Source organism: Myxocyprinus asiaticus, chromosome 13, assembly GCF_019703515.2.
Source record: "Myxocyprinus asiaticus isolate MX2 ecotype Aquarium Trade chromosome 13, UBuf_Myxa_2, whole genome shotgun sequence".
Lineage (NCBI taxonomy): Eukaryota > Metazoa > Chordata > Actinopteri > Cypriniformes > Catostomidae > Myxocyprinus > Myxocyprinus asiaticus.
The window spans coordinates 19,994,944-20,021,960 of record NC_059356.1 but is presented as its reverse complement, the minus strand read 5'-3'; the positions used below and the strand labels follow the sequence as shown (position 1 = coordinate 20,021,960).

The 27,017-nt window shown below is 37.4% G+C and overlaps 1 protein-coding gene across 1 annotated transcript in view; it reads right to left on the bottom strand.

Annotated features, from left to right (window-relative positions):
* ttyh3a (tweety family member 3a) overlaps positions 1-27,017 on the bottom strand; it is an 89,521-nt gene that overhangs the window by 21,046 nt on the left and 41,458 nt on the right. The window contains exons 3-10 of the mRNA XM_051714050.1: positions 23,495-23,606; positions 22,510-22,730; positions 20,339-20,434; positions 16,837-16,909; positions 15,623-15,698; positions 9,274-9,329; positions 4,038-4,130; positions 3,363-3,455 (exon numbers count right to left, since the gene is read on the bottom strand). Coding sequence (XP_051570010.1) covers positions 3,363-3,455; positions 4,038-4,130; positions 9,274-9,329; positions 15,623-15,698; positions 16,837-16,909; positions 20,339-20,434; positions 22,510-22,730; positions 23,495-23,606 — 820 coding nt within the window. The remainder of the gene's footprint in view (positions 1-3,362; positions 3,456-4,037; positions 4,131-9,273; positions 9,330-15,622; positions 15,699-16,836; positions 16,910-20,338; positions 20,435-22,509; positions 22,731-23,494; positions 23,607-27,017) is intronic.

Sequence of the window (27,017 nt, the reverse complement as noted above, 5' to 3'; positions counted from 1 at the left end):
AATGCTATTCTGAGATGCGGTTTGGTGCTGTTTTGGCAGTACAAGGGGGACCTACACAATATTAGGCAGGTGGTTTTAATGTTGTGGCTGATCGGTGTAAATACAGAAGATAAAAAAAAAAAAAAAAAAAAAAACAGGTGTTCACTATGAACTAATTTCGACCCCTGGCAAAGATGTTTATTTGCACACATGTCTGCATAATTTACATAGAAAGGAGACATGTTTGTGCTGAAAAGAATGTCAGTGACTTGACAAGTTCTATGTCAGCGCATTTAGCACCTGCTTAAAATAAAAATTAAAAATATTCCACATTCAATACAAGTTAAAGGGATAGTTCACCCAAAAATGAAAATTCTCTCATTATTTACTTACCCTTATGCCATAACAGATGTGTATGACTTTCTTTCATCTGCTGAACTCAAGTGAAGACTTTTAGAAGAATGTTTAGCTCTTTTGGTCCATACAATGCAAGTGAATGGGTGCCAAAGTTTTGAAGCTAAAAATAATAATAAATAAATAAATAAATAAATAAAAATCGTACAAGTCAGCATAAAAGTAATCCATAAGACACCAGTGGTTAAATGTATATCTTCAGTAGCAATATGATAGGTGTGGGTGAAAAACAGATCACTTTTACATTCTTCTTCTTGTGTTTATGGTGAGTTACATTCTTCATGCATACCACCCCTTGCTGGGCAGGGAGAAGAATTTCAAGCAAAAAAATAACTTCAATATTGTTCTGTTTCTCACCCACACTTATCATATCACTTTTGAAAATATGGATGTAACCACGGGAGTCATATGGATTACTTTTGTTTACTTTATGGGATTTTTGGAGCTACAAATGTCTGATCACCATTCACTTGCATTATGAGGACCTACAGAGCTGAAATATTCTTCTGAAAAAATCTTTGTTTGTGTTCTGCAGAAGACAGAAAGTCATACACATCTGGGATTGCATGAGGGTGAGTAAATGATGAGAGAATTTTCATTTTTGGGTGAACTATCCCTTTAAACTCAATCGACAGCATTTGTGGCATACTGTTGATTACTAGGGATGAGCAAAACTACCAATTTTCATAATCGACTAGTCAGTCGGTTGTTTGAACGACTAGTCGGTGTTAAGGATAATAATGTATCATTAGGCTCCATTTTGTTCACGTGAACTCAGACACGTTTCAAATGGATATACGGATGCTAAGCGCAGCACCTCAACATGGTAACTAACGGATATCCAACAAAAAGATAAATAACAAAACATCAAAGTAAGAGAAGGAAGAAAAAAGAAAGACTCCAATATAGAGCGGCAAAAAACCGCTTATGCACTTCCTGAATGCAGAATGATGCGCTTCAATGTAACCGGGGCACTTCAGGGCGATCCTTGCTGCGCTTTCAAAAGCGCAAAACTGCAAGATAAAGATGCGGGTACACATATAGTTCATGACATCAAGTAGTTTAAACCTTTTTTACAGCAACTATTTAAGCAGTGTCAGACAGAATCAGGAAAAGACTTTAATCTTTTCAAAGCATCCCACAAATACGGGAACATTACTCACAGTAGATTTAATGTCTGGCAGTGATTGTCTCGTAATGTATTGTTGATGCGCACTTTGACGGCTGAAATAGCAGCGGTGCATAAATGAATAAAACATAAAGCCTTAAAGGAATTAAACGTCATGGTTTTACTGTGCTGACAATTATTCACTTTTAAGCAAAGCAAGCTATAATCATACAAAAATGCTCTCAAAGAAGTTGTGTTTCTCAATAATTTGAAAATTGTCTCCCCCATTAAAACCACCACCACTAAAAATATTAATGTTAGTAGTCGACCCCACTAATCAACTAGTCGTTTGTTGGATAACTAGTCGACTAGTCAACCACTGTGGCACATCCCCACCACAAAAATATTATTTCGACTCGTCCCTCCTTTTAAAAAATAAATAAAAATAAGCTTACAGTGAGACACTTACAATGGAAGTGAATTAGGCAAATTTTTAGAGGGTAAAAAGGCAGAAATGTGAAGCACTTACATTAATTCTTCTGTTCAAATGTGTATTATTTGAGCTGTAAAGTTGTTCATACTGCAGTTTTTATGGTTGTTTTAGGGTTTACAGTGTTACGATGCCATGGCAACAGAGTTGTATAATTGTCTATACTGTAACTTTACACAGAAAAAGGTTAGTATATGATTTTATCACACAAAAAGTATGTTAACATGCATATTGTATTAAATATTTTAAAGTTTATGGATTGGCCCCATTCGCTTCCATTGTAAGTGCCTCATTATAATCCAGATTTTTGCTTTTTTTTTTTTTTTTTTTTTAAAGAAAGGGGGACAAGTCAAAATATTTTTTGTGGTAATCAATATTATGCCACAAATGCTGTCGATTGAGCTTAACTTGTATTGAACCTGGAATATTCCTTTAAAGTGGATTCTGGGTGGTAAGTGTAAAAGACTAAAGTTTTTATGCTGAAATACTACATGCAAAAGTGGTAAAACTGTTTAGTGAATTCACCACTAACATTATTTCAAGCACTCTCTCTGAGAACTTTTCTGCAGCAGACAGCACCATATGCTCGAGAGAGATACAGGGCTTTTCAATAATACATGTCGAGCGAACTGCGACTAGCCCTACACATGCTGCTCTCTGAAAAACATGGCAGCATCTCCTTCCTGCAAATTACAATCATTAGTAACTGCAAAATTGCTCCATTTGTAATAACCGCCGGCGCTGTTCTGTATCTCCAGCAGAAACTCTCCAACATAAAGTCCAGATGTACGACTCTGATGAACATGGGCTTGTACCGTGAAGTGTGTTATTGTTTTTGCAGTATGAAAACACTATTAATAATGTATAGTACATTTTTGAAAATCCCATATATTCTCCATTACTTTCGTGTTCCCATGGGAATGAGATGCATGTTTTGGACCACCCACTGAGCAGGTCTGTTTCTCTCAGCCCTGAGGATTGAGTATTTTAATGTCTTGGTCTTGCTGAATCCTGAAATATCAGGTATCTCCATTATCCAGGAGAAGACAACAGGCTCCAGACTGAAGCAGTACATCATAAATGGGGGTCTCCATTTGCACCACAGAGAAAATAAATAAATAAATAAATAAATAAATAATGGAACTGAAGTGCTGAGTGCTGGTTTGAATGCTCTCTTGTTTCAAGTTGATAGAAACTTCGACTGGTGGTGTATGTGTAAATGTGTGTTTTGGGCTGTAGGAGATCAAATATTTTGCAAAATCCCTCCTGCTTCGCAGAGGTTAAGGTTTCAGTGTAAATGGTGGAAAGATGCGCTCATTTAAGGATGTCCAATGTGGTCATGCAGACAAAAACCACCACAGTATTTCTTACCATGTGCAAACTGCGGCAGTCCACAAGCGCAGTGAGTTGGTGTAGTCCAACTTCTGTGGTGTTTAAAGCCCCCTGAATTTGCTCAAGTTTACCCTATAACACACACATACAAACACACAAAAATAATCAAAACAAGGTCAGGCCATCCAGTCTTGTGCAAGACCACAAACGAAACAAATTGTATTGTCATTTTTTAAATATAAGGCAGCATAATCAATGTCCATTCATTTTTTTAATCCATTGTTTTAATATTTTTACAGTCATTTTGTGTCTAAGATATAATGTCATGGCAAAAAAAAAAAAAAAAAAAAAAAAACATGCCATTGCCAAACACATGCATTCACAGAGGGATTTTTCAAAAATACGTTTTTTCAAAGGTTCAGTGTTCTGTGAGGTGTAAGTTGTATAAAGCTGCAGTGGTAAACAGATTTTGGCTGGTCTAAGGGTGAAACATTTCTATTGATTCAGCATTTTTATTTCAATGCCTGTGCTCCAGCGGCTCTTATTTTTTTCACATGCACAGAAAGTCTGCCACCCCTTTTCCTGGAACACACACACAATCTACACAATGACAGAGGCCCAGTGGGAGAACACACACACTACAAAAGGACCTGCAAGCTTTTGTAGGCATGCAAGTCTACACACACGGCTACATACCTAGATACAAATGCTCACCTTTGTTTTGGGGTACTCTCGGACAGCAGAGCGCAGTAGTTCTGACACGTCATCCTGCATCTCCACCAGTGCTTTGTGACCTCCAGACAGCTTCTACAATAAGACATAAGAGACCAGTTACATGCTGAATGTAAACTTCCTCTTAGATACACTTTAATGGATTAGTTTACCCAAAACTTAAATTCTGCCATAATTTACTCACTTTCATGTCGTTCCAAACTCGTATGACTTTCTTCTTCCATGGAACACATTAAATGTGACCCTGCCTAACATTAAGTTTTGTGTCCCATTGAAGAAAAAAAGTCATATGGTTTTGGAACAACATGAGGGTGAGTAAATGATGACAAATTTTTCATTTCATATCGCTTTAATATTCCTCCTGAAAAAATCTTGATTTTTAAATTGATATTATATTTTTCAATCATTTCACCCAAATTGCATGTAACATGCCATTCTTTTTTGGAGCCTAATATCATTTTTCCATAAAGAAATAGAGAGAAAAAAGGAAATGATGGGTAGAAGAGGGGGAACGAGACTGGGACTCAAACTTTCATGCACATGGCCATAACGCTTCTGCTTGTAACTATCTTTCGCTAGTCCACAGGACTGACAACATGCAATGTGTCATTTTGTGTAGTGTCATTAGCTTAGCAACATGCTAACAACAAACACAATTTGAATCAACTGCACATTAGTTGATTCTCTTGTACGCTTTGTGAGTGACCGTTAAGCATTAATGCCTATGTAGCATTGTGTCATTGCTTAGCAACATGCTAACAACAAATACAACTCGAATCAACTGCACTTTAGTTGATTCTCTTGTACGCTTTTACGTGAGTGACCATTAAGAGTTAATGCCTAGGTAGAGATTGTAGTTAATGCCTATCTAACACTGTGTCATTAGCTTAGCAACATGCTAACAACAAACACAATTTGAATCAACTGCACATTTGTTCATTCTCTTGTATGCTTCTGCGTGAGTGACCGTTAAGAGTTAATGCCTAGGTAGAGATTGTAGTTAATGCCTATGTAGCATTGTGCCATTAGCTTAGCAACATGCTAACAACAAATACAATTGGAATCAACTGCACTTTAGTTGATTCTCTTGTACGCTTTTGCATGAGTGACCATTAAGATTTAATGCCTAGGTAAAGATTGTGGTTAATGCCTATCTAACATTGTGTCATTAGCTTAGCAACATGCTAACAACAAACACAATTGGAATCAACTGCACATTAGTTCATTCTCTTGTACACTTTCGTGTGAGTGACCGTTAAGAGAGTTGATGTCATCTAGGCCACAACACAAAAAGGTTGTATTTTAATGAACACCACAAAGGTCCTATCTCTTATCTAATTAAAATGTGACTATTTCATCCAATATCTGTTCATGTATTTTGTTTGCTTTGTTTGTTTTTGTTTTTTTTTCTCCCCTTTTCTCCCCAATTTGGCATGCCCAATTCCCAATGCGCTATAAGTCCTCGTGGTGGCGTAGTGACTCGCCTCAATTCGGGTGGCGGAGGACGAATCTCAGTTGGCTCCACATCTGAGACAGTCAATCCGCGCATTTTATCATGTGGCTTGTTGAGCACGTTACCGCGGAGACCTAGCGCGTGTGGAGGCACATGCTATTCTCCGCAGCATCCACGCACAACCCACCAGGCGCCCCACCGAGAGTGAAAATCGTGACCACGAGGAGCTTAACCCAACGTGACTCTTCCCACCCTAGCAACCGGGCCAATTGGTTGCTTAGGAAGCATGCCCTGGATTCGAACTTGCAACTCCAGGTGTGGTAGTTAGCGTCTTTAATTGCTGAGCTACCAAGGCCCTTATTTTGTTTGCTTTTAAGAGCAATCTGTCTTTAGCTTACCAATATGCTAAAAACAACTCAACTGTACATTCTCTTGTACACTTTACATAAGCAACCTCTAAGAGAGTTGATGTTTATTATTGGCATTCCAAAGCAGTGAAAAACACAAAGCGAAAAAGAGTCCTTCACAGTGCAGAACTATTTCTCCTTTTCACATTGACCACTGCACACTTGCTCCTCTTCCACACTTACTCTACTCTTTGTACTTCAGCAGGAGAGAGTTGCTTGCATAATGCAACAGTGCATTTTCACCTGGCAACTAAAGCCTGCAAAGGCTTCTCTTTAAGAAATTTTCAAGTGAAGGAAGGCAAAGTGTTCAGTCCATTACAGTCACACAGTATTTAGAGACCTTAGGTCTTGAAAACATGAATATCTGAGACACCAAATGGCCTCCGTGTCAGCTTTGTCTGCCAACAGCTCTATATTTAAAAGTTCAATGACAGGCTGGTAAGTTGCTGAAATTCAATGTGAAAGTACATGTTTCTTTTTGCAAAGCTTACAAGAGACTTGAGTTGATGATAGCAGCCTTGTGGAATTAATCTTGTGCAACAGTGCTAGAAACTTTGTGCATTTTGTATATAAAGGACAGCAGCAATTACACGCTCAATGCTGCCAGTGGCAGTTGTGTCCCAATAGGTTTGGCAAGAATTATGATGAAAACCCTTCCACCATAGTTCAGTTCCAATTATTACATTAAAGGAATAATTCACCCAAAACAAAAAATTATGTTATTATTTACTCATCCTTAAGTCATTCCAAACCTGTATGACATACTTTCTTACGCTCATGCAATGCAAAAGTTAGGTAGAAAGTCACCATTCACTTTTATTGTATGGAAAAAAAGATGTGATGAAAATGAATGGTGACTGAAACTGTCATTCACTGAAAAAAAATGTTAACCTAAAAAATGTGCTTCATGTGGTAACATCTAAATTAACTGGTTTGATTCAAGTCAAAAATATTATTTAACATGTCTGTATCAACTTGAATACATTAGGTTACACCAACAAAACTTATTTTAGATAGTTAGATCAAGTAGAAATAGCAGTGTAACGTTCCAGATGTCCATCTAGTGCAAGCTTACATAGAAAAACTATGGGGACAAAGCGCAGATGGATGCGAATTTTATGATTTTTTACATCGTTTAAAGAAACAGCTCTATTTAAAAACATAGTGAGCTGGTTATGCTGCTTTCTACTACCTATGTAAGCTTTTTGCTTTTAAGGCAGCATCACATGCATCCTTCACGAATATGCTTGGTGAAAAAAATCATTCAGGTAGGTTGATAAGTCTTGTGAAATGTCTATTGTAAATATGTTTTTGTATTTTATTAAATGCTGCAAAACTTCTATCTCCTATCTAATTAAAATTGGACTATTTTACCCCAAATTTGTATGTGATGTATTTTTAATGCAATTCAGGCAGCATAGCAACATGCTAACAACAAATTCGAGTGGAGTCAACTTAGCATTAGTTAATTCTCTTGTACATGTTATGCGTTTACCATTAAGAGAGTTTATGCCCAAGTAGACCATTCTAAAGCAGTAACTTGTGAGGTTCTATGACAGTTAGGATGTTGTCTTAAGCTATGTTCAGACTGCCGATTTTTGGCATATCCAGATGAGTTTTGATAGTCTGGACAGCAAAAAACCACATGAAATCTGATTTTTCAGAATCTGATTCAAACCACATCAGGAGGGTGGTTTCAAATGTGATTTAAATCTGATTTTTTCAGAGGTGTCTCAGTCTGGACGCTCTGGCTGCTCAAATCGGATTTCAAATGGTCTTTTGCGTCACTCTTAACACGACACACAACGATGACGTCAAAAATCGTTGACTGCAGCACAGAACATCACAATATTTACCAGTCTCCAGGAGTTCTGAACCACGACTGGACAGGGCACTTATTTGGAGAGCGAGATGATGCACTTCCATTTTTCCCGCATCTGTTTTGAAAGCATCGTCACGTGGGTACCCCTACGTCGTTACCAAAGCAACCCATGCAGATAGGTTGGTTATGTCTGAACGCGCAAATCTGATTTGATCACTCGCAATTAATAGTGCGGACAGTCTGCCTAAAAAGATCTGATTTGAGAAAAAATCAGATTTGCCAGCAGTCTGAACATAGCCTTAGAAGCTTTAAGTCTATATAGGCAATAGACAGCAAGGCAGCTTGCAATGCTTTCAAATAGAGCCATTTCTTTTCATAAAGTAAAAGCTTAATATTGCTTAATATTACTCTTTAAGTGTTCTTCAATGTTCCTAGGTAGACCTTTTAAGTCTAAAAGCAGTATCCACTTCAACTAATTGCCATCTCAGATGTGAAACTGGCTCGATTTCATCTACATACATAAGAACTGGAGGAACCCTATTTAGACACATCTGCTAACAAAGTGTACTGTTCAGTCTCCATATGGGCATTAACCTTCATTTAAATTAAATGACATCTAGATAATGGAGCTGTCACCCACATAATCCATCAATCATGATCAGTTAAGAGCTGTGATTTGTTTGAATTATGCACATATATTATTCACTTAAAGACTTAAGGAGACTCCATTAACTAAAGGGAGGGGCAGCAAGCCACAGGAACACAGTTCCATCGAGCAGCTCTGAACAAGGACAGAATGCTAATGTACAGGGACACACAAAGCAGTAGACGGCACTTCCCCCGTAATGGAGTGTGAGGAGGTGGAGACTGACCATGGCTCTGTTCTAAACACTAGTGATGTCACACTGTCTACATAAAAAGCTACTTTCTAAGTCAATATCCTAACCAAACTGGAAATTCACAAGTGACTCAACTGAAACAGTCTTCACGTGCAGCAAATGTTTTTAATGCTCACTCATATGCATCACACAAATAGCCCTCCTCAAACAAATTGTGATTAAAACACTCTGAATAGCACAGAGTAAACACAAATATTGGGTAAAGTAGCTTATTTTTAATTAAACAGCTATGGCTGTCCACCATCTTAGATAGAAATTTTCACTGAGTTTGTTGAAATGCATTCTGGAATTACCTATTACCTTCTACACTACCTTAGATTTTGGACAAGTCAAGACAAGACGAAAAAAAGAAAAATACAATACAACACAACACACAAAACAAAAAGAAAAAAAACCAAACAAAAACAAAATGCAAAAAAAAAAAAAAGAAAAGAAAAAAAAAGTAATATGGCAATATCATTTTTTTGCCTTCTGTTTGGAACAACCTTTGCATCAAGTGTGACTATGAGCCCTAAAAATGCTGTACACTGCAGCTAGGAAGTTCACTAGCGTTTTGAACAGAGCCCATTTGTTGGTGCCTTTAGGCTTGGACTGTGGGGAAGTAAGACAGAGTGAAAGCAAGAAAAGTAATGATTACCTGTTGGAAGGGGTTGACCTGACCCACGCTGCATGCAAGGTAATACTGCAAAATATCTGTGAAGAGAATGGAAGATGGTTGATAAAGAGCCATGACATGATAGGAGTTGAAATGAGAAACAATACTTATATACTTTTTAACTACAAATGTTCGCTTCTGTACATCTCTGTGACGTGCGCTTATCACAGGGATGACGTAAGCTCGTTGGTCCAGAGTCAGGAAGCGTGTCATTGTTTAAAAGAGAAACTTGTGCCGTTCACAAACCAAAACAATTTAAAAACAATATAAAAAAATATTAAAATAAATTATTTCCAAATAATATTAAAAAAAAAAAAAAATTTAAACAATGATGCGCTTCCTGCCTCTTCCTCCACGTGACGCGTGACTTTACCAACGAGCTTACGTCATCCCTCTCATGAGCGCGTCACAGAGATGTACAGAAGCGAACATTTGTAGTTAAAAAGTATATAAGTATTGTTTTGTTTCTAAAAATAATCAACCGTTTGCATTCAGAAGACCTTTATTTGTCGACTGGAGTCGTGTGGATTATTTTGATGCACCCTAAATATGCATTTTGGACCGTCAAAAAAAATGGAGTATATTCACTTGCATTGTTTAAAGGAGGAGGCCTGAAATGAAATCCTAAAAGTCTTAAATTCTGTTTTGATGAAGAAAGAATCTCAGATACATCTTGGATGGCCTGAAGGTGAGTAAATTATCAGCAAATTTTCATTTTTGGGTGAACTATTCCTTTAACCAACAAATTTCCATGACCTTTCCGATCAGGGCTGCCCCCTGATAGTTAACATTAGTCGATGAGAAGAGTCTTGGTCGACCAAGTTTTGATTGGTCGGTTGGTCGCAGAAAAAAAAATGACGAACACCAGTATTACCGCTGGTTGGATGCTAGGTGGTACTATGCGGTAATTTTTGTTAAGCAGGGTTAGGTTAAGCCTACACAATAAAGCAAGACACCTTGATTTCAAACTTTGAACTTTATTTTTTATTTATTTTAACAGAAGTTCAAATGAAACTGGAAAAAACAAATAAGTGCATTTAAAATGTGTGTTGTTCAACTATTTGAAAGTTGGCTTTACAACAGTTGTGAAGAGTAACATCTCTCTGGCAAAGAACTTCATCTGTGCATTCTCTACCGGCAGGGTTGGGAGGGTTACTTTTGAAATGTATTCCACTACAGATTACACAATACATACTGTTAAATGTAATTTGTAATGTATTCCATTAGATTACTCAAGGTCAGTAACGTATTCTAAATACTTTGGATTACTTCTTCAGCACTGGTCGATTTTTTCACTTGTTTTGACAATAAAAACTCTGCCAGTACAGTAAGACAAAATATATATGTTATAAAAACATTCTCTGAAAAACCTAAATATCATATGCAGTGTTGTTTTGACCTCAAAGCACCTCCTGAGCTGAGATGTCTGAGGTCATTTGCAGAAGATACTGTTCTTGCAAAAAAAAAAAATTTTTTAAAAAAAATTAGAAGACTGAAAAAAGAAAGAGTGAGAACCTTTTACATGCGCGTGTTCCAGGAGACTGCACGCCTCCAAACAAACATACATGCGCATAGATGCTTTTCTGTCATCTGTTCTTAATAATATAATAAAGTGTGTTTCTTCAAGCGCGTGTCTGTGTGTCTACGGGCAAATTATTTGTAATATTAATTTGATAATAATAATAGTCTAATAATAATAATAATTTAATAGATTAATGGGAAAACAGGCCAAATATCGTCTTGACATTCTCAAAGGCATCAGCTATTGGAGAACACTCTCACCATCGTCGATCCCCGAGATCATCGTCTGTCGGCACAACCCTAATGTGCATTTCTCTATAAATTAACAAAATGTTCAGACAGTCTCCTTGCTGGTTTTTCCGACACATTCAGAATCATTACTGCTTTTGCCGGTGTCGCTGCAGCTCACTTCATGTCTTGTAAAATTTATATTTTAAAGGCTCATTATTTCGGTTTAGTATTTCTCTGTAATGTATAACAGTGTTAGCAATGTTACTTAAAACATTCTTTCTCAGCCCTGGAACTCAAACCATTTTCTGATGCCCCCCAATATATATATATAATAAGTAATTAAATGAATATCAAAAACGTGCGACGACTAGTCGACTAATGGCTTAAACTAACGCCTACTAGTTGACTAGGAAAATCTTTGTTCGGGGGCAGCCCTATTTCCAATCATTTGTAATAACTGATGAGTTTTGAAAATCATTTTAATTCAGACTGATTCCCAGATGATTCATTCAGAATGATTCGTGAAGCGATTCGACATATTTAAAAGATCAAACTCAAAAGAGCGATTCACTTGCAAACTGGACTATTACTATGATTGGCAAGCAAGTTTTACCAAATAAAACACTATAGAGCAGAGTATAACTAGAAACATTTATAAATCGCAACTAGAAACTTTCAAGACTCTTCCATGACATTTAAGTTCATTAAATTCCAGGCTTAGAAAGCACAATTGAAACCACAAACTTCCTAATATTTCCAGGTTTTCCATGACCATGGGATCACTGTAACTATTAAGCTATTTTGGTGTAGATGGCAGTCATCTATTGGCCAAAATTTGCCTTAAAGGTGAAATGTGTTATTTTTACACCACTAGCATAACCAATTAAAATTGCAAAAACAATTTTTCTTCAAGGTGTATAGTCCCACCCCAAACTCACACATTGGCTGCCCCTTGTTGCTTCTGGGCTGGTTGGTATGCTTAAACAAACAGAGCAATGTTTCGAAGGTGTAAAGAGCCACTTTTAAGGGAAATCAACAAATGGCTTACTCACAGTTGTTTCTGCACATTAAGTTGGGGTAGGAGAAATAATTTACAGTAAACATTGAACAATTACATCATTTTTAAATGCAGAATAGGCTAATCTCTGATATGTCATTATAAAGATGTAGGCTGCAGTGCAGAGCCAGACTACAGTGTAATTTTTATTTTCTTTTTTAAATAACACTTTCTATTTCTGCAAAGGAAATGGTACTAATTCACACAGCCCACTCACAAACCTCCAAACGCCGATGGAATCTTGGGCCACATTCACGTACAGCTTGTGGTGGTTTGCGTAGACTTGAGTCAAAAACAGACACATGCGTCAGAGTGGTGGGCACTGATTGAGGAGGAGTGATACTTTCATCACAATCATTACACACATGGCACTGGTCAAAGGGAGAAGCTGGCAGCACTTGTGCCTGTAAAACCAGATTATGAGCAAGCCAATTCTCTCTTCCCATACAACTGGCCTCTCTGATTGCCCTATAAATGGAGTAATTATGGCACTGATGAGAAAAATAAACCGGTCTCTTAATTATATGCATGAACGTCTGTATACAAAAGACTGAACCGAGCAGCATTTATTTAGAGTATGGTAAAACAGATTGCTGTATTAATAACCTGTTTAAAGGGTCTGAGCCCCACAGGCACAAATGTCATCTGTGAATGACCAAGTAATTGGATGTAATTTTGGGTGACTACAGATGCTATAAAGACAATGGGGCAGCTACCAAACACAATCTGTGAGGAGGCAGATCTTTAAATCACACTTATGCCGTGGGTGACTACAGGCTGTAAAAGATCTTAATTCATGAGATGAAGAGAACCTGCCAGAAAATAATTGTTTGAAAACATAATTTGTGAACGTGGCTTTTCTGGAACGATAACTGTGAAATGTAAGCTTGAAAAAGGCAACTTGCTCTAGTAAAAGACAGTGTGAAGGAGAGTTTTTTAGATGCTGTGTCAGGACAAAAAGAACTTCAACTTTTGCAAGCGTTCTGATATAAGAATGCATTCAGTCTGAATGGCCCCTAAGAGAGGAGGCATTAAAGGTCTTGCAAACTAAATTACAAAATTTTTGGTGCAGCAGACCTTGACTAACATAAAGTGAACTTCAGGGAAAATATGAATTGTACAAAAGAGTACAATATGGACCCTAGATGATGCCATGCCAAACAGCACAGCACAGCACAGCACAAAAGACATGATGGAATACTGTAGATTTGTCTTCTAGAAGCCGCATGATAGTCACTGGGACATGTTGGCTATCAGTAAGCACATTAATGTCTTGGTTTTATTCTGAGGATATGCAGCGGGCTGACTCATGAGTGTAGGACAGTGATAGCCATGAGCAACACTTTCAAAGCTTAACTGATCTCTTTGTCTGTGGTTTCCATCTACATCATTCAGGCTGAATTATCGCTCAGTCTTATTCTGGACTAATTCTGGAATGCAAATGTTAAAATGGTGTGAGCTATGGCTTAAAACATACATTTACATGATGGTACTTCAGTGTCAGTCCACGTGCCATTTATGGGTTGAGTCTTCTAATAGGACTTGCTTTATTTTGCCTTGTGTGTGATTCCTTCCCAAGAGCAAGCCTGCCGTTATCATTGCAAGCGATGAGGACTCAATTTATTCCTCAATGCCAAAAATAAGAACGTGTACAAATCAAGGAAACAAACTTCAGCAATTCAGAATAGGTTCCGTAATCCATGACAGTGACAGTTTTTTGTAAGATATATAAAGAGTGATTTAAAGCACACAAGAGGAAGACTAAAGATAGGGATATTAGACCAGAGCCCAGAGGACAAAAATTATATGGCTGACATGGTTTGTCATCTTCATTCTTCAGCAGTTTTTCTCTTCCTGTGCTCTTATTTTTTTTTAATTTTTTTTTTTACCTTTATTCTGTTCTCCAGCACTTCTCTGGTGTACTCTCATCAGGATAGCAAACTGGTTAATCATACCAGAGGCCAAAATTGACAGATTTACACTGCGCACATGCATACAGGCCAACACACACAAAAACACACTTCTGTTTCCTGCACAGCACAAATGCTAGGGGTCATTTATTGGGTCACAGTACAACCTCTGCAAGTCAGTGTCATCCTAATGTCTCTTACTAAACCTTGGCAGCAAGTATAACAGCAATTAGATATACTCTAATTTTGGGTAGTAATGGACTACATGTAATCTGGACTGCATAATCAGATAAAAAAAATAAAAAGGTACTTTTAATTTTATCACAAAGATTCTCTGAGGCTGACAAACAGCAAATAATTGTTAGATTTTATGTTTAAATTAATACTTAATATGTTTAAAATGTAATAATCATCAAAACATGCATAATCCAAACGTAAACCAAGTACATAATTAATCAGATTAAATTACCTATTTACAGTATATATAATAATCTAAAATATTATGTTACCGATTACAATTTTAGCTGTGTAATTTGTAATGAGTACCAGATTACATTTCATAAGTAATCAACCCAACACTGGTTATTTCATATTCCAAAGGCCAAAAAGAGTAAGAATAAAACTGAATTAAACCAGAGATTTTAAATAACGTTTGCCACCGCACCAACACATACCGGCATGCACGCACCACAACACATATATATATATATATATATATATATATACACACACACACATATATATATATATATATATATATATATATATATAGTCATATACAGTATATACAGTATATTACACTGATAGCACGTGATAGCATAGTGAAGAAGAGTAAAGTAAATAATGGGGACGAGGGTAAGAATGAGATTGGGACACACTGCAGGCCAGACTCAAATGAGCAACACAACTTAATGTGCATGTACCACATGGGCTAACCCACGCACCACAGCTCCAGAATCATAAAAGATTTTAATATTGTTAATGGAATTTACATGTGTTCAGGCCAGAGTAAAGAAATCCTTGTCAGGGAACAGAGTGTACGATGACCACTTTCCAATGGGCCATACCTTCAGTGCCCACAGATTAGACTTGTCTGGAATATGTGACCGTTTTAAACCTTATATCACCCTTCCATCATTATTTCTCTCTCCTTCACTCTGGCCACCCAAAATGGGATGCTCAGACACACACACACAAAAAACACAGGCGGAGGAAAAACACCCACATGTGTCTCTTCACTATGATTTACTAAGAGCATCCAAACCTCCTATGGATAATTAGGTCACATTGTAAAGGAACTGCTGTGTTGAGTAATGCTGATAAAGTGAAGAAGAGAAATTCAGTGGGAACAGTTCTTCTGTCAGCCAACAGGAAATGAAAGTGTGCATGACTGCTCATTCCACAGAGAACACGTTCCTCCATCATGAGTCGTAGGACAGCATAAAGTCTAAATTCAGCCAGACTCACAAATGATTCAGAATAACACCTGCTAGATAAAGCATCTTACTCACAAACTAGCAGGAGGTGAAAAAACAAAACATGCAATATCTGTGCGACTTCAAAGATGTCATCGCTGGATTGTCATAAATGTGAAAGGAGTAAAACAACTCACCATTCTTGATAAGTGTGTACTGCTCCGTCACCTTGGAAATGTACATATCAGGTGCTGCACAGAAGTCACTGAAGCCCTAAAAACAGAGAGAACAGCAAATTATGATTACTAAAGGGCCATACTCTATACTTTTGCTACCTTTTTTTTTAAGTCAACATATTATGTTAATCAAGGTTTCTTGCACAAAAACAAAATATTCACCAAGTATGTATTTTTTTATATCCCATCTGCACTACTTTAATTGTTGGTATATGCATACATGCACCAGACTGACATATTTGGGAATTTAACTGCATCTCACTGTTTTTCAGTGTCTTGTGTCATGAGTGCTACATTTTAAGACGGATGAATCTAGGGGTAGTATAAGCTAATACGCCTTCGGTTCAATTCCACTGCACTCTGTCTAGCTGTTTTTAAACACAAGGACCCATCTTGTGTGAACAATTCCTGACAGGACACATTCTTGTTACATTCAAAAACAGCTAGATGGAACAGAATGGAACAGAACAAAAGGGTTTCGAGATGCATTTTTCTAAGTTGAACTGCTGTTATCTCGACACGGTGTCTTAAAATGCAGTGTTTATGGCACAAGACACTGAAAAAACTTTGAGACAGTCTAGTCTAGAACATGTTTAAATAGACCAAGACCAACAATTAAAAACAGCAGATAAAGCTTTTGTTTGTATATCTTTAGGAATTGTATATGCAAAATGAAGTTTCAGGATAGTCTAACCTGTGAAATAAGTAACAACGCCCCACCAAGTTGCTGAATACTGAAAAGGTGTTGATTAAAAACTTGTATGGTCACATGTAAATATTGTCACTTCAATATTGTCAGTTTCTGATGGGTTAAACATTTTCCTCATGGTTTTGCAGCTTAGTTTCAGTACATGGCCTGGGTAAACTGGGATGGGAGCTTTGCATTGTGAAAGTTAAAGTTAGTATTTAATTTTATTTCAAACTTTTTTCCATTTAAAAAAAAGCAAGAAAATTCTGTTTTCCACAATATGGCCCTTTTAAAGCACTTGTTTATTTGTACTAAATAGGCGGCTAAACAAAAGGTAAGCTGTTACGGGCTGATTCAGATAATCCTACAGGTAAGAGTTGAGCAAGTGTAGGAGAGATCAGAGAGGAAGTGGGTCTGTAAACATAGAAGCATCTACACAGTACTGTCCAGCCTCAATATGGAGTAGCGTTGCCATGGAGACACTCACCGATGAGACAGACAGTTCCAGACCCAGAGAGCCCCAGCTGATTACCAGCGCAAGCACACCCAGAATACACACCCTGCACAGGGAGACAGAGAGAACGAAGATAATGATTATTTGAACTTATCATTAAGACCTCATGTTTTCTTCTAAAAGGTTTGGAACCCTTCGCTGAGTGTTTTGGTTGGAGAAAAACCCTTCAAGACACTACAATTTTCATAACCATGAAACGGTGGTAAAATTATGTAGGCAACCAGGCAGACTTAAACCCAGTACACACAGATATGTTGCTAAAAGCTGAAGCGCATCATCTGTAAAGCATGGTGTTATATTTTAAGCATCTTTTTCTGAACAAACATCTATGACTTTTAAGACTGGATTCACAGACATTCTAAATAAAACTTTGCAAATATATTTGCTGAATATCGTTCTAACACCCAACAGCCACACTGCAGCATTTCTAAAGGGTTTCAAGGGTTAGTTTGACCAAATTCTGTCATTATTTACTCACTCGTATGTCGTTCCACACCCATATGAATGTCTTTCTTATGCAGAACAAAAATGGAGATGTTGAACTGAATGTTAGGGACTGACAGCATTAGTCACCATAAAATTTCATTGTATGGAAAAAACATGCAGTGAAAGTGAATGGTGACTGATGCTGTCAGTTCCTCACATTCTGCTTAATATCTCCTTCTGTGCTCCTCGGAAGAAAGAAAGTCATACAAGTTTGTAACAACACGAGAGAGTAAATAATGACATCATTTTTATTTTTGGGTGGACTATCCCTTTAAGCTTTTGCAGGTGAACAAACAACCTAAAATTCATCTTCCGGATGAAAACAGATATTAAATAAATATCTCTACAACGTATTTCTGTTTATAAGTGCTCAGGGAAATGATGATTCCACCAACACCTTTAAATAAAGGCTAAAGAGAGAGTAGGGTTTATAATATCATAGATTGTATCATGAAAATGCTTCGAGTCAGTAATAAACTATCACAACCTAAAGATTTCATGCTTTCAGCAAGTAGCAACTTTTATAGCCGAGCAAATCAACAATTTTGACATTTACCCTCTGACTTGGCCTGACAAATCATATTGGCTTTTTTGCTATGTAATGTGAATGTGAAATGTTAAATGTCTAAACCTATAACCAACAAGATATGCTGGAGGAAACCTGTGAGCCAGCTACAGTATAGAGGCCAGACAGACAGCAGCCTTTAATGTGAGCACTAGCCTGAGGGAAACAATGCACGGCAACCTCGGTAGGTTAAAGATTGCCAAAGAGATACAATGGCTCTACCCATGTCTTTTGGCAGTGCTAGTGGAAGAGTTGTGTGTTCTCCATTAAATTACAGAATGTGAACGGTCTTAACCCATGCACCTGAGGAAGACCAGCTCTAAAAAATAAATAAAAAAAACTAACTTGCAAGTAAAAAAAAAAATAAAGTGACCCAGGAAACAGAGCATTCCCGAAACCCATTTGGTTATTCTTTGGGAACCAATTACAAATGTTCTGTGAACATTCTTTTTAGGTTTTACCATTTATAACCATGAACTAACACTCCCAGAATGTTTTGGGAACCAAAAACATTTAGTTGGGGAAAGTTTCAAGAACGCGCACAGTTCCAAAACTATCATGAGCTCTACTCCAAAACATAGTCAGCTGCCTACCAAGACAGCATTTTAAGATGTCAAATGCACTTTCCCGATGCAAAAGCTGTTTCAAAAGGTAGGCAGCAACAAAAGTAGGCAGCTACATTCACTGCCTGAGTGAAAGAAAAAAAAAACTAACATTATGCCACCTTCTATAGTACAATATTTTTTGGCCAAATTCTAAGACAGCATCGCTACCTGCTTCCTAGCCCATTGGCCGTGGTGCCTGTGGAACTCCCCAGAGTATCATCTAACCCACACCGGTACCCTCCCTGCTCTGTTCCTGGACCAGTGAGGGCACCGGTGTGCATGCACAAGGAGATAGAGACCACCCCCTTGAGGAGACACGCTCCACATTTAACCCTACAATGCTGTATCAAATATGATATACAATGTTTGAAGGCTCCTGTTTCACTCTCTGTTCAAGCTGATGAGCCAAACAACATATTGCATGCAAGTTTCACATGTTTATGGCATCATCAAGTGGTTATTTGTGAAAAAAGTGCTTTCAATGTTTATATCGATCTATTTAAAATGGCGGTGGACTTGAGCAAAAAGTGACTTATGTTGGGATAAATTATAGCTTATTTAATAAAGTAATAGTGACAGTAAATGTATATTTTTATTGATATTTTAAAGAGAGTATTTCTGAATATAAACAACTTGTGCTTGGTTAAAATGTTGTATATTATTTTATTGAAAAAGCCCACTAAAATTACATGTATCAAATATGATACAACAGGCTTTTGAGGTATATCTCTCAATCACCATTCCATGCCATTCATGCCCACTATATATAAAAAATGTTTAAAAAAAAATTACAGAGCTTTGAAAATTCTGACATATACTTTTTATAAGATATATTTGAAGTGTGAACTAACATTTCTGTGTATTCTCATATATGCAGCCTGCTCTGTCATTATAAAGATCTAATTATTTTACATTACAAGCTATGATGTCATCTTACCATAAGTTCCTGAGACCCAGCAAAAAAAGTTTTACAATTTCCCTTTTTTAAATGTCAATATAGTGTTTTGTGCATAAAATACATAAGATAAAAAAAAAAAAAAAAAAAAAAAAACTATTTATTGGCAAAAGACTATTTTATTCATATTGTATTTGATGTGCTGAATTGAACTGTTATACATTTAAATCCATATTTATAGACCTATGAGAGGAAGTTGTCATGGCCACATTAATAAAAAAAAAATAACCCTAAAATTTGACTATGCTAGACATTTTTCTGGTTCTCAGAGGATTGTGTTTTTCAAGTCTCCCGTGTGCTTCACCTGAGGAACACTTTGTGGAGCTTTCTATATAGAATGTTCCAAATCAGTCATTTATGAAGGTCCATTTCAGTTAGGGTGTTGCCTTAGAAGTCAGTGAACTGAAGCAGCTCAGTTTTTGAAACAGAGCTAATGTATCACAGTTTACAAGCTGTGTTGTTCAGGCATTGCAGAGAGCTTGTCACTCTTTTGAGAGATAATGTGATAATAGGTTTTTATATGGCATAGCTGAATTAAACTTCCCAGAGGGAAATCAGAGCGAACAAGAGAATAGAATCCCTCTGTCTGAGCTAAAAACAGAAGAGGATAATTGACACTTCATAAAGTCAAAATCTAGCTGGCATAACTGAGAGAAACAGTGAGATATCATTAATTGTGGCTTCATGAAATGGCATAGAGTGGATAGCTCCCCCACAGCAATCATTCACTCTCCTGCCATTGTCAGTCAGTAACAGGAGTACATAAAATATTGTAAGCCGTTTGGTAGTTTTTGAAGCACTGAAGCCCTTATTTCTTTGTGTACGCCAAATGAGCCAAAGACACGCCCATATGATCCAGCTTACCCAATTAGAGTTCCTTTGGAGTTCCGGATGAGGCCGAAGAGCACCAACAAGCAAATAAGCACATCAAACAACAGCAGACCCAAGTAGCCCAACCACCTAAAGACAACAACACATTAATGTTACTGCAGCAAATTCCAAAGAGGCAGTGATATAACAACATTTAACAATGCTCTGCAAACACAAAGACAATAAACATTCCATACAAAAAACTTTATAATAACTTCTATTCATAAGTCATAAATAAGCATTTTATAATAGCTGTATATTCGAATTAGAGGTCGATCAATATGGTTTTTTTAATGGCCGATGCCAATATCCAGAGAGCAGGGGGACCGATAGGCCAATATAGTGGCAATATATATCACATCATTTGATAAAAATAATAAACAACATGCATAAATTGGCTGAAAATTTTTTTATTAACTTTCATTTAGCATTATATTTACTCTAAAACCTTAGCGTTGAAAAAAAAAGATTTTGTGTGTTTTAGATGGTAGATGGCAGTTTCTCCTGTTTTCTGTTTCATCTTCCCATTTAAGTAATTGTTTCCACATACAGAAATTATAATACATTAGGAAGAAGGAAATAACAACAGTGCACACTCAGCAACCATGGACAATACTTGCGCATTTGCAATGGCATTTTCTCACAAAAAAAAAAAAAAACAAGTCAAACTAATTGTACATACTGTGCACAGTGGATATGACATTAACATATAGAACACCTGAAGTGCGTTTACTTTGAAGTTGCTCTCAAGAGCAGCAATCTACTGACCGCTTCCAGTCTATTTGGCCTGGTTTGCCTTCTTGAAATGTCACGGAATGACCATCGTGCAACATTTGTGAGTCAAATGGACAAAGTTTATATCCAGGTTATTATTATACACACTTCAGAGAAAGAAAAAGTGATTTGTGCAAGTTTTGTGAGGTTTGTGACATAAATCGGTTTAAACAAGATATGCACATATTTGCAGACGATATATTTTTTTTTATTTATATTTGCCTTTTCATCATTAGACAAGACAGTTAACAGTTAAAGGGAACTTTTGAAGAGAGGAAGAGAGAGAGAGAGAGAGAGAGAGAGAGAGAAAATGAAACACGTGAGCACCTTAACATAACAAGCTCATACATGTCTGTCGCTGCTCTGATATGCGAGACCGTTTAAATGAGACTGTGTTGCACACCAGCCTATTATTCTGGTGACACGATGGCACATAACAACAAGGCAAACTGTGACTGGTCATTTACTTCTCAGGGGACTCCTTCACGTGCAAGCAGACGATTCTTGGTGCTGTCACGGCTTAAGAAACAAATCAGCCAAACGGGAAAATTGATCGGCCGATGCTGATTAATCTAGGAAAATAAATTTTACAGTTTTATCAAAGTCCCTTTCAAGGCAAGTCAGTCCACTCTCTGGCCATCTTAGAAATGCTCATGGGCAGTTATTTTATATCGATACATGACTATACATGATACAAGAGTACAGCTCTTGAATGGGGAAAGACAGAAATCTCAAAAATGGTTGGTCAATATTGCAATCTAATTTAAAATCAGCAGTAAAATCTGACAACAAGGGTATAATAAATTGTGCTTCTTTAGCTCAGATCATACAAAAAAATGCTATTTTTCAGGCTGGTTCAGCTAATGTGCATGCATGTCCTTGAGTTGACTGACAGGCAATGTCAGTTATAAAGGTGACTTGCTCTTTTACCTGTAAGGCGGGACGTCCTTTTCTACACACGCCATATTGAGTGTTCCAATTTCTCTCATTTATTTTAATACAAGCGATCTAGGGCTAAACAGTCTCTGATTTTATCCTGTTTTGGAACATACACAAAGGAAGTTATTTTGCTTTTTTTAAAGCTCTTTGGTAAGCTAACAGATCCCACAGTGATTTCTGTCAGCAAGAAATGTAAACAGCTGACGAGAGATTGAACAGAATGCTAATTTCTATTCTCAATAAGAGAAGACTTTTCATGCCTGACGTGACAGACAGAAATTCTTTGAGCTCTACTTTTTCCTCTTGTGATTTGTGATTGTGAGAAGTTTTAGACCCCCAAATGACCGTCATAAAGTGTGTCAGATACATATTTCTTTTACCTATATTTCACTTAATGGGAAAGACATCAAAGCCTAATTTGATTTAATGGCTGTCAATGCTCCATGACATACCTGTACCAGTCATATAATTCAATCTTGGTTGCCAGATCCTCTAGAGAAATGCTGAGATCATTCCAAAAGGGAATGTCGGTCATCTGATGGACCAGCTCGCCCCGTTGATCCTGCAGTTTCTGTATGATGGACAGATAGTCTGTGTGTTTTGCATACTGGTCCTTCAGTAGCCGGAGGTTCTCATCCACGGTCTGGCTCTGAGCTGACGTACTCTCTGATACCTACACACACAAATATGCTTTATAAGCTTATTTTCTCATGAGTAACAGATCACAGAATAGAACACCTGTGAGTGTTTGAACATTTCTGTAGATTGAACATCTACACCAGTGGTTCTCAACTGAAGGATTGCGACCCAAAACTCTCTTCTGACAGGTTTGCTGTCTCGTGGACAACAGGGCAAAACAATGCTTAAGGCAAATAATAAATTGCAACCAAGCATATTATCATATAGTTATAGGAAAGAACAGCAAAATAAATAAAAAAGGAGAAGAAAACGCTTCCAATACGACTGTGCACCCTATCAAATTCTATGGATTTTGACACAAATGTAAACGCATACTGTATGTCACTTGGTACAAGCAAGGCAAATTAGGCAGACAAAGTAATGCAAGCAAAATAACAAATTAATAATAAATATATCTTTATGAAATATGGGTTCAGTTGCAGCAAGGATAAACAAGGTTTGTGCTGACCATAATGCGTTTTGTGTGGTAAATTACTTGTTTATTAAATATAATAAACAATAATAATAAATTCTGATTAAAGGACATTAGATTTTAAGGACATTTCTGTTGCCATCTCTTTTGTATCATAAAACGTTGTGATACTGTTTTGGGGTCGCCACTTGATGTCCAATATAAAATCTAGGTCCTGAAGCGAAACCAGTTGAGGACCACTGATCTAGATAATTAAAAGCGTGTTTTGAAGGGATGAAGGGAGCTATGGTTTCATGCTGATGCCAATGCAAGAATAAGTGCCTCACCAGTCTTTGCACTCCTGCCACTGTGCGGTTGGCATGACGGAGGGCGTATGTGAGCCGATTAACCCCATCGCAGGTCTCACCGTTCCCGTAGAAACCAACGGCAATGCCGGCACTGTGAAGAGACAAAGAGAGAGCAGGCGTGAGAAAGCGGGGAGAAGGACAGAGGGATGGAAGCCTTTAGCATAGCCGTGGTAACCTTGTGGAATAGAACAGTAATGGGTAAAGGACACAGTGGAGACTACAAAGAAAATTCTTGGATATAAACACAGACTCCTGACAATAAGAACAGAGCACACATAAAAAAAAAAAACATAAAAAGCAGCAATAATTGGCATTCAAGCAGTTTGGAAAAGTGGAGAAAATGACCAAAAATCATTTGTTGTTGTCGTCAAAGGCTGTGTGTTTTATTTTGGAGCAAATTCATCTATTACTTGGTAAAAGCTAGCCAAATTAGGCAGATGCTGATATGGACTGGGTGTGTGAAATGTCTTAATTGTCAAAAGCCACAAACAAAATTAAGGTTGAAAACTGAAAACGTATACAGAACCAGTTCCATTTTTTGAAAAATACCGCAACCAAATGATTTATGTCTTTCGGTTCCGTTAACGGTTCTTGAATGTGCATTCTTCCGCTGATGCGGATGGAACACCAAGCTTAGACACTCTGACAATATTTCCTGCTATTATTCAGATGCAGTGCTGCCTCCCTACTGAATGAACTGCGTGAAACATACAGTGTGACCCATGTAGCCCGATTTACAAACTAATGACTCATAAGAGTCGATTCTTTTGAATCTACAGCATGCAACAAACAGTGTGACCAGTGTAGTCCCATTCTGGAATTAATTACTCCTTTGAGCCTGTTTTTTTAAACCTACAGCGCAAAACATACAGTCAAGCAGTGGAGTAAATTTTCTAATCTACAACACAAAACATACAGTGCGACCTGTGCAATCCCATTCCCGTACGAATGACTGTACGAGTCATTTAAAATAAGTCTACAGTAGAAACATACAGAGCGACCAGTGTAGCTAGATTCACGAACAGATTACTCGTATGAGCTGTTTTTCTTTAATCTACAGCACAAAATATAGAGCGCCACCAGTGCAGCCTGATTGCAGAACGAATGACTTATATCAGTTGGTTCTTTTTAGTCGGAAAATGTACTGAACCGTAAGTCATTTATGTCCAACTTGAAATTAACCAAAAATTGTTACTGTGTTATGTGTAGTTTAGGCAAGTGATAATTAAATTAGAGTAATTACTGGATGGTTGATAATATGATTGTGTAGTTAAAGATACACATTATAAGTTTTGTTATAATTAGTGTTTTATATATATATATATATATATATAAGGAAGAAATCAAATATATTTTATGAATAAACATAACTTTTTAAAACAAACAGGCTGCTGAGGGCAATAAAACTTAAGCCAATTGCATTTTTTTATTTCCAAATATTTCTTCCTCAAAAGTACTAAAATAATAATTAAATGGAGCCGTTAAGGAACCAGAATCATTAAGAGGAATCTGAATTGAGAATGTTTAATTATTAACGATTCCCATGCCTAAAAATCTATGCAAGGTAAAAAAAAAGGAAGAAAAAAAAAGAAAAGAGAAATACAAAAAATGAGAAAAGACAAGGCTACATTAATACCTGAGAGCATGACACTAAAATTAAGAGACATTTAGAAATTAAACACTTAATATTTTTGTATATTGTTGGGCCTATGCAGATCATGTTAATATGGATACATTTCAATGTTTCATTTGTTTAAATTTGTTTACCTTTGTGTGATAAACAATTTTAGCACTATGTTGGTTCGCCTCTTGGGTTCAATGTAAAATCTGGGTCCTGAAGTAAAAACAGTTAAGAAGCACTGAGCTAAATCCCTCCTCAGTAACTTATTTGTATAGCTACTAATCAAAATGCTTTCTGAGGCCCCAAAGGGGCTCTATTCCATTTCCGCAAGTGTGTGCACACACTGGTGTGAGAACAAACAAAAAAACCCCATAGTGGTCAGATGATCGATAGCACAGTGAATCCCAACACACCACTCTCTCAGTCTGTTTGGCGACTAGAACAGCGCTAGGAGAAGAGAGATTAAAACGAATCGATTGCGCTAACAGCTTTGACTGACCTGCCTTAAAATCAGGTCACAATACATTCTGCCCCACAAACCCACTGAGAGCATTCACAGCAATGCATTCCCTACAGCGAACCACCCACAGGTTTTGTACTGGAGATGTAGATGATACGAACAGAAGCATCAAAGACCACCACTCGTCAAACCCCTTCACAACGTCTTGCCTCACCACCAGGTGGCGCAACAGCACAACATGCCAATGGGGTTTCCTGTCCCACCACTCATTCCCATTCTCCACCCTCTCTCTCTCCCTCAAGTATGTCACACAACTCCACTGCAGGGTTTCTTCGGCTAAACAAAGAGACATTCACCGTAGGACAGACCCCGCAGCTCTCAGCTAGAGTACATGCATTAAAGAAGCATTCCATGAACTGACCAGCCCAATAGTTTGCATTGTGAAACCCCACAGCTCAGTCCAAAGTCTAAATATTATGATTTCACAATAAAGTGGCAATGCCTAAGGACCCATTGTTGTTGGTATGCTTGAAGCCCTTTACAGGAAGGGAGTCACTTGAGTTGAACTGACTTAAATGACAGTCTCAAATTAGCCCTAAACCAAGTCTAACATTTTGTTAACAAGCTGTTAGTTGGGTTAATCTGATGCATGGTACGTTCATTCTATGCAAGTTCCATGCACTGTGGTGTTCAGGGCGTGCTGCAGCAAGATCGTGCAGAAAGCAGATGTCACCCCGCCGTCCCCTGAGGCCAAGGTCATGTGACCCATTATAGTGGTCTCAAAGGAGTTCCCAGCATTCCAGCTACACTGCAAATCTGGTGGATAATCTGTAAGAACACAGTTAAAGGATTCTACCACATACAGTAAATACACCAATCTCTCACAGCAGGACATGAACGGAATGAGTGATATGTACAGCATTTCTCAAATTGTTTGTATACTGTCCATCTGCACTAAAGCAGAAGTATACAATGCCTTCACCTTGAAATAATGTGTTCATAAGAAGCATGTTTCTATAAAAAAAAATAAATAAATCACATTTCCAAAGAGGCCAGTTTGTCTAAGCAAATCTGTTCTGTGCTGAGTTTCACTTTCAATTTTGAAACAACATTACCATGCCAGCCAAATTTCCTTTCCAGCTGAAAAAAAAAAAGCAATCCTACAAAAGTATGATAATAACATGGTACGTTTATAAGGGTTGATCAAACAAGCCAGCCAGCTTGTTGGTAAAAGTCTATATATCTTGAAGAAAACAAAGGGCAGCAGATTTTATTCAATCAGATACATCAATTTGTAAAGAGATAATAGTTACTGAGAGCTTATGGCCAGCTCCCATCTCTCAAAGGTGCTTTCACTTGGTGTTGTGTGACCCCAAGAAAGATAAATGGTCCTCCAGCTGTGGGCTGTTATCACTGCCATC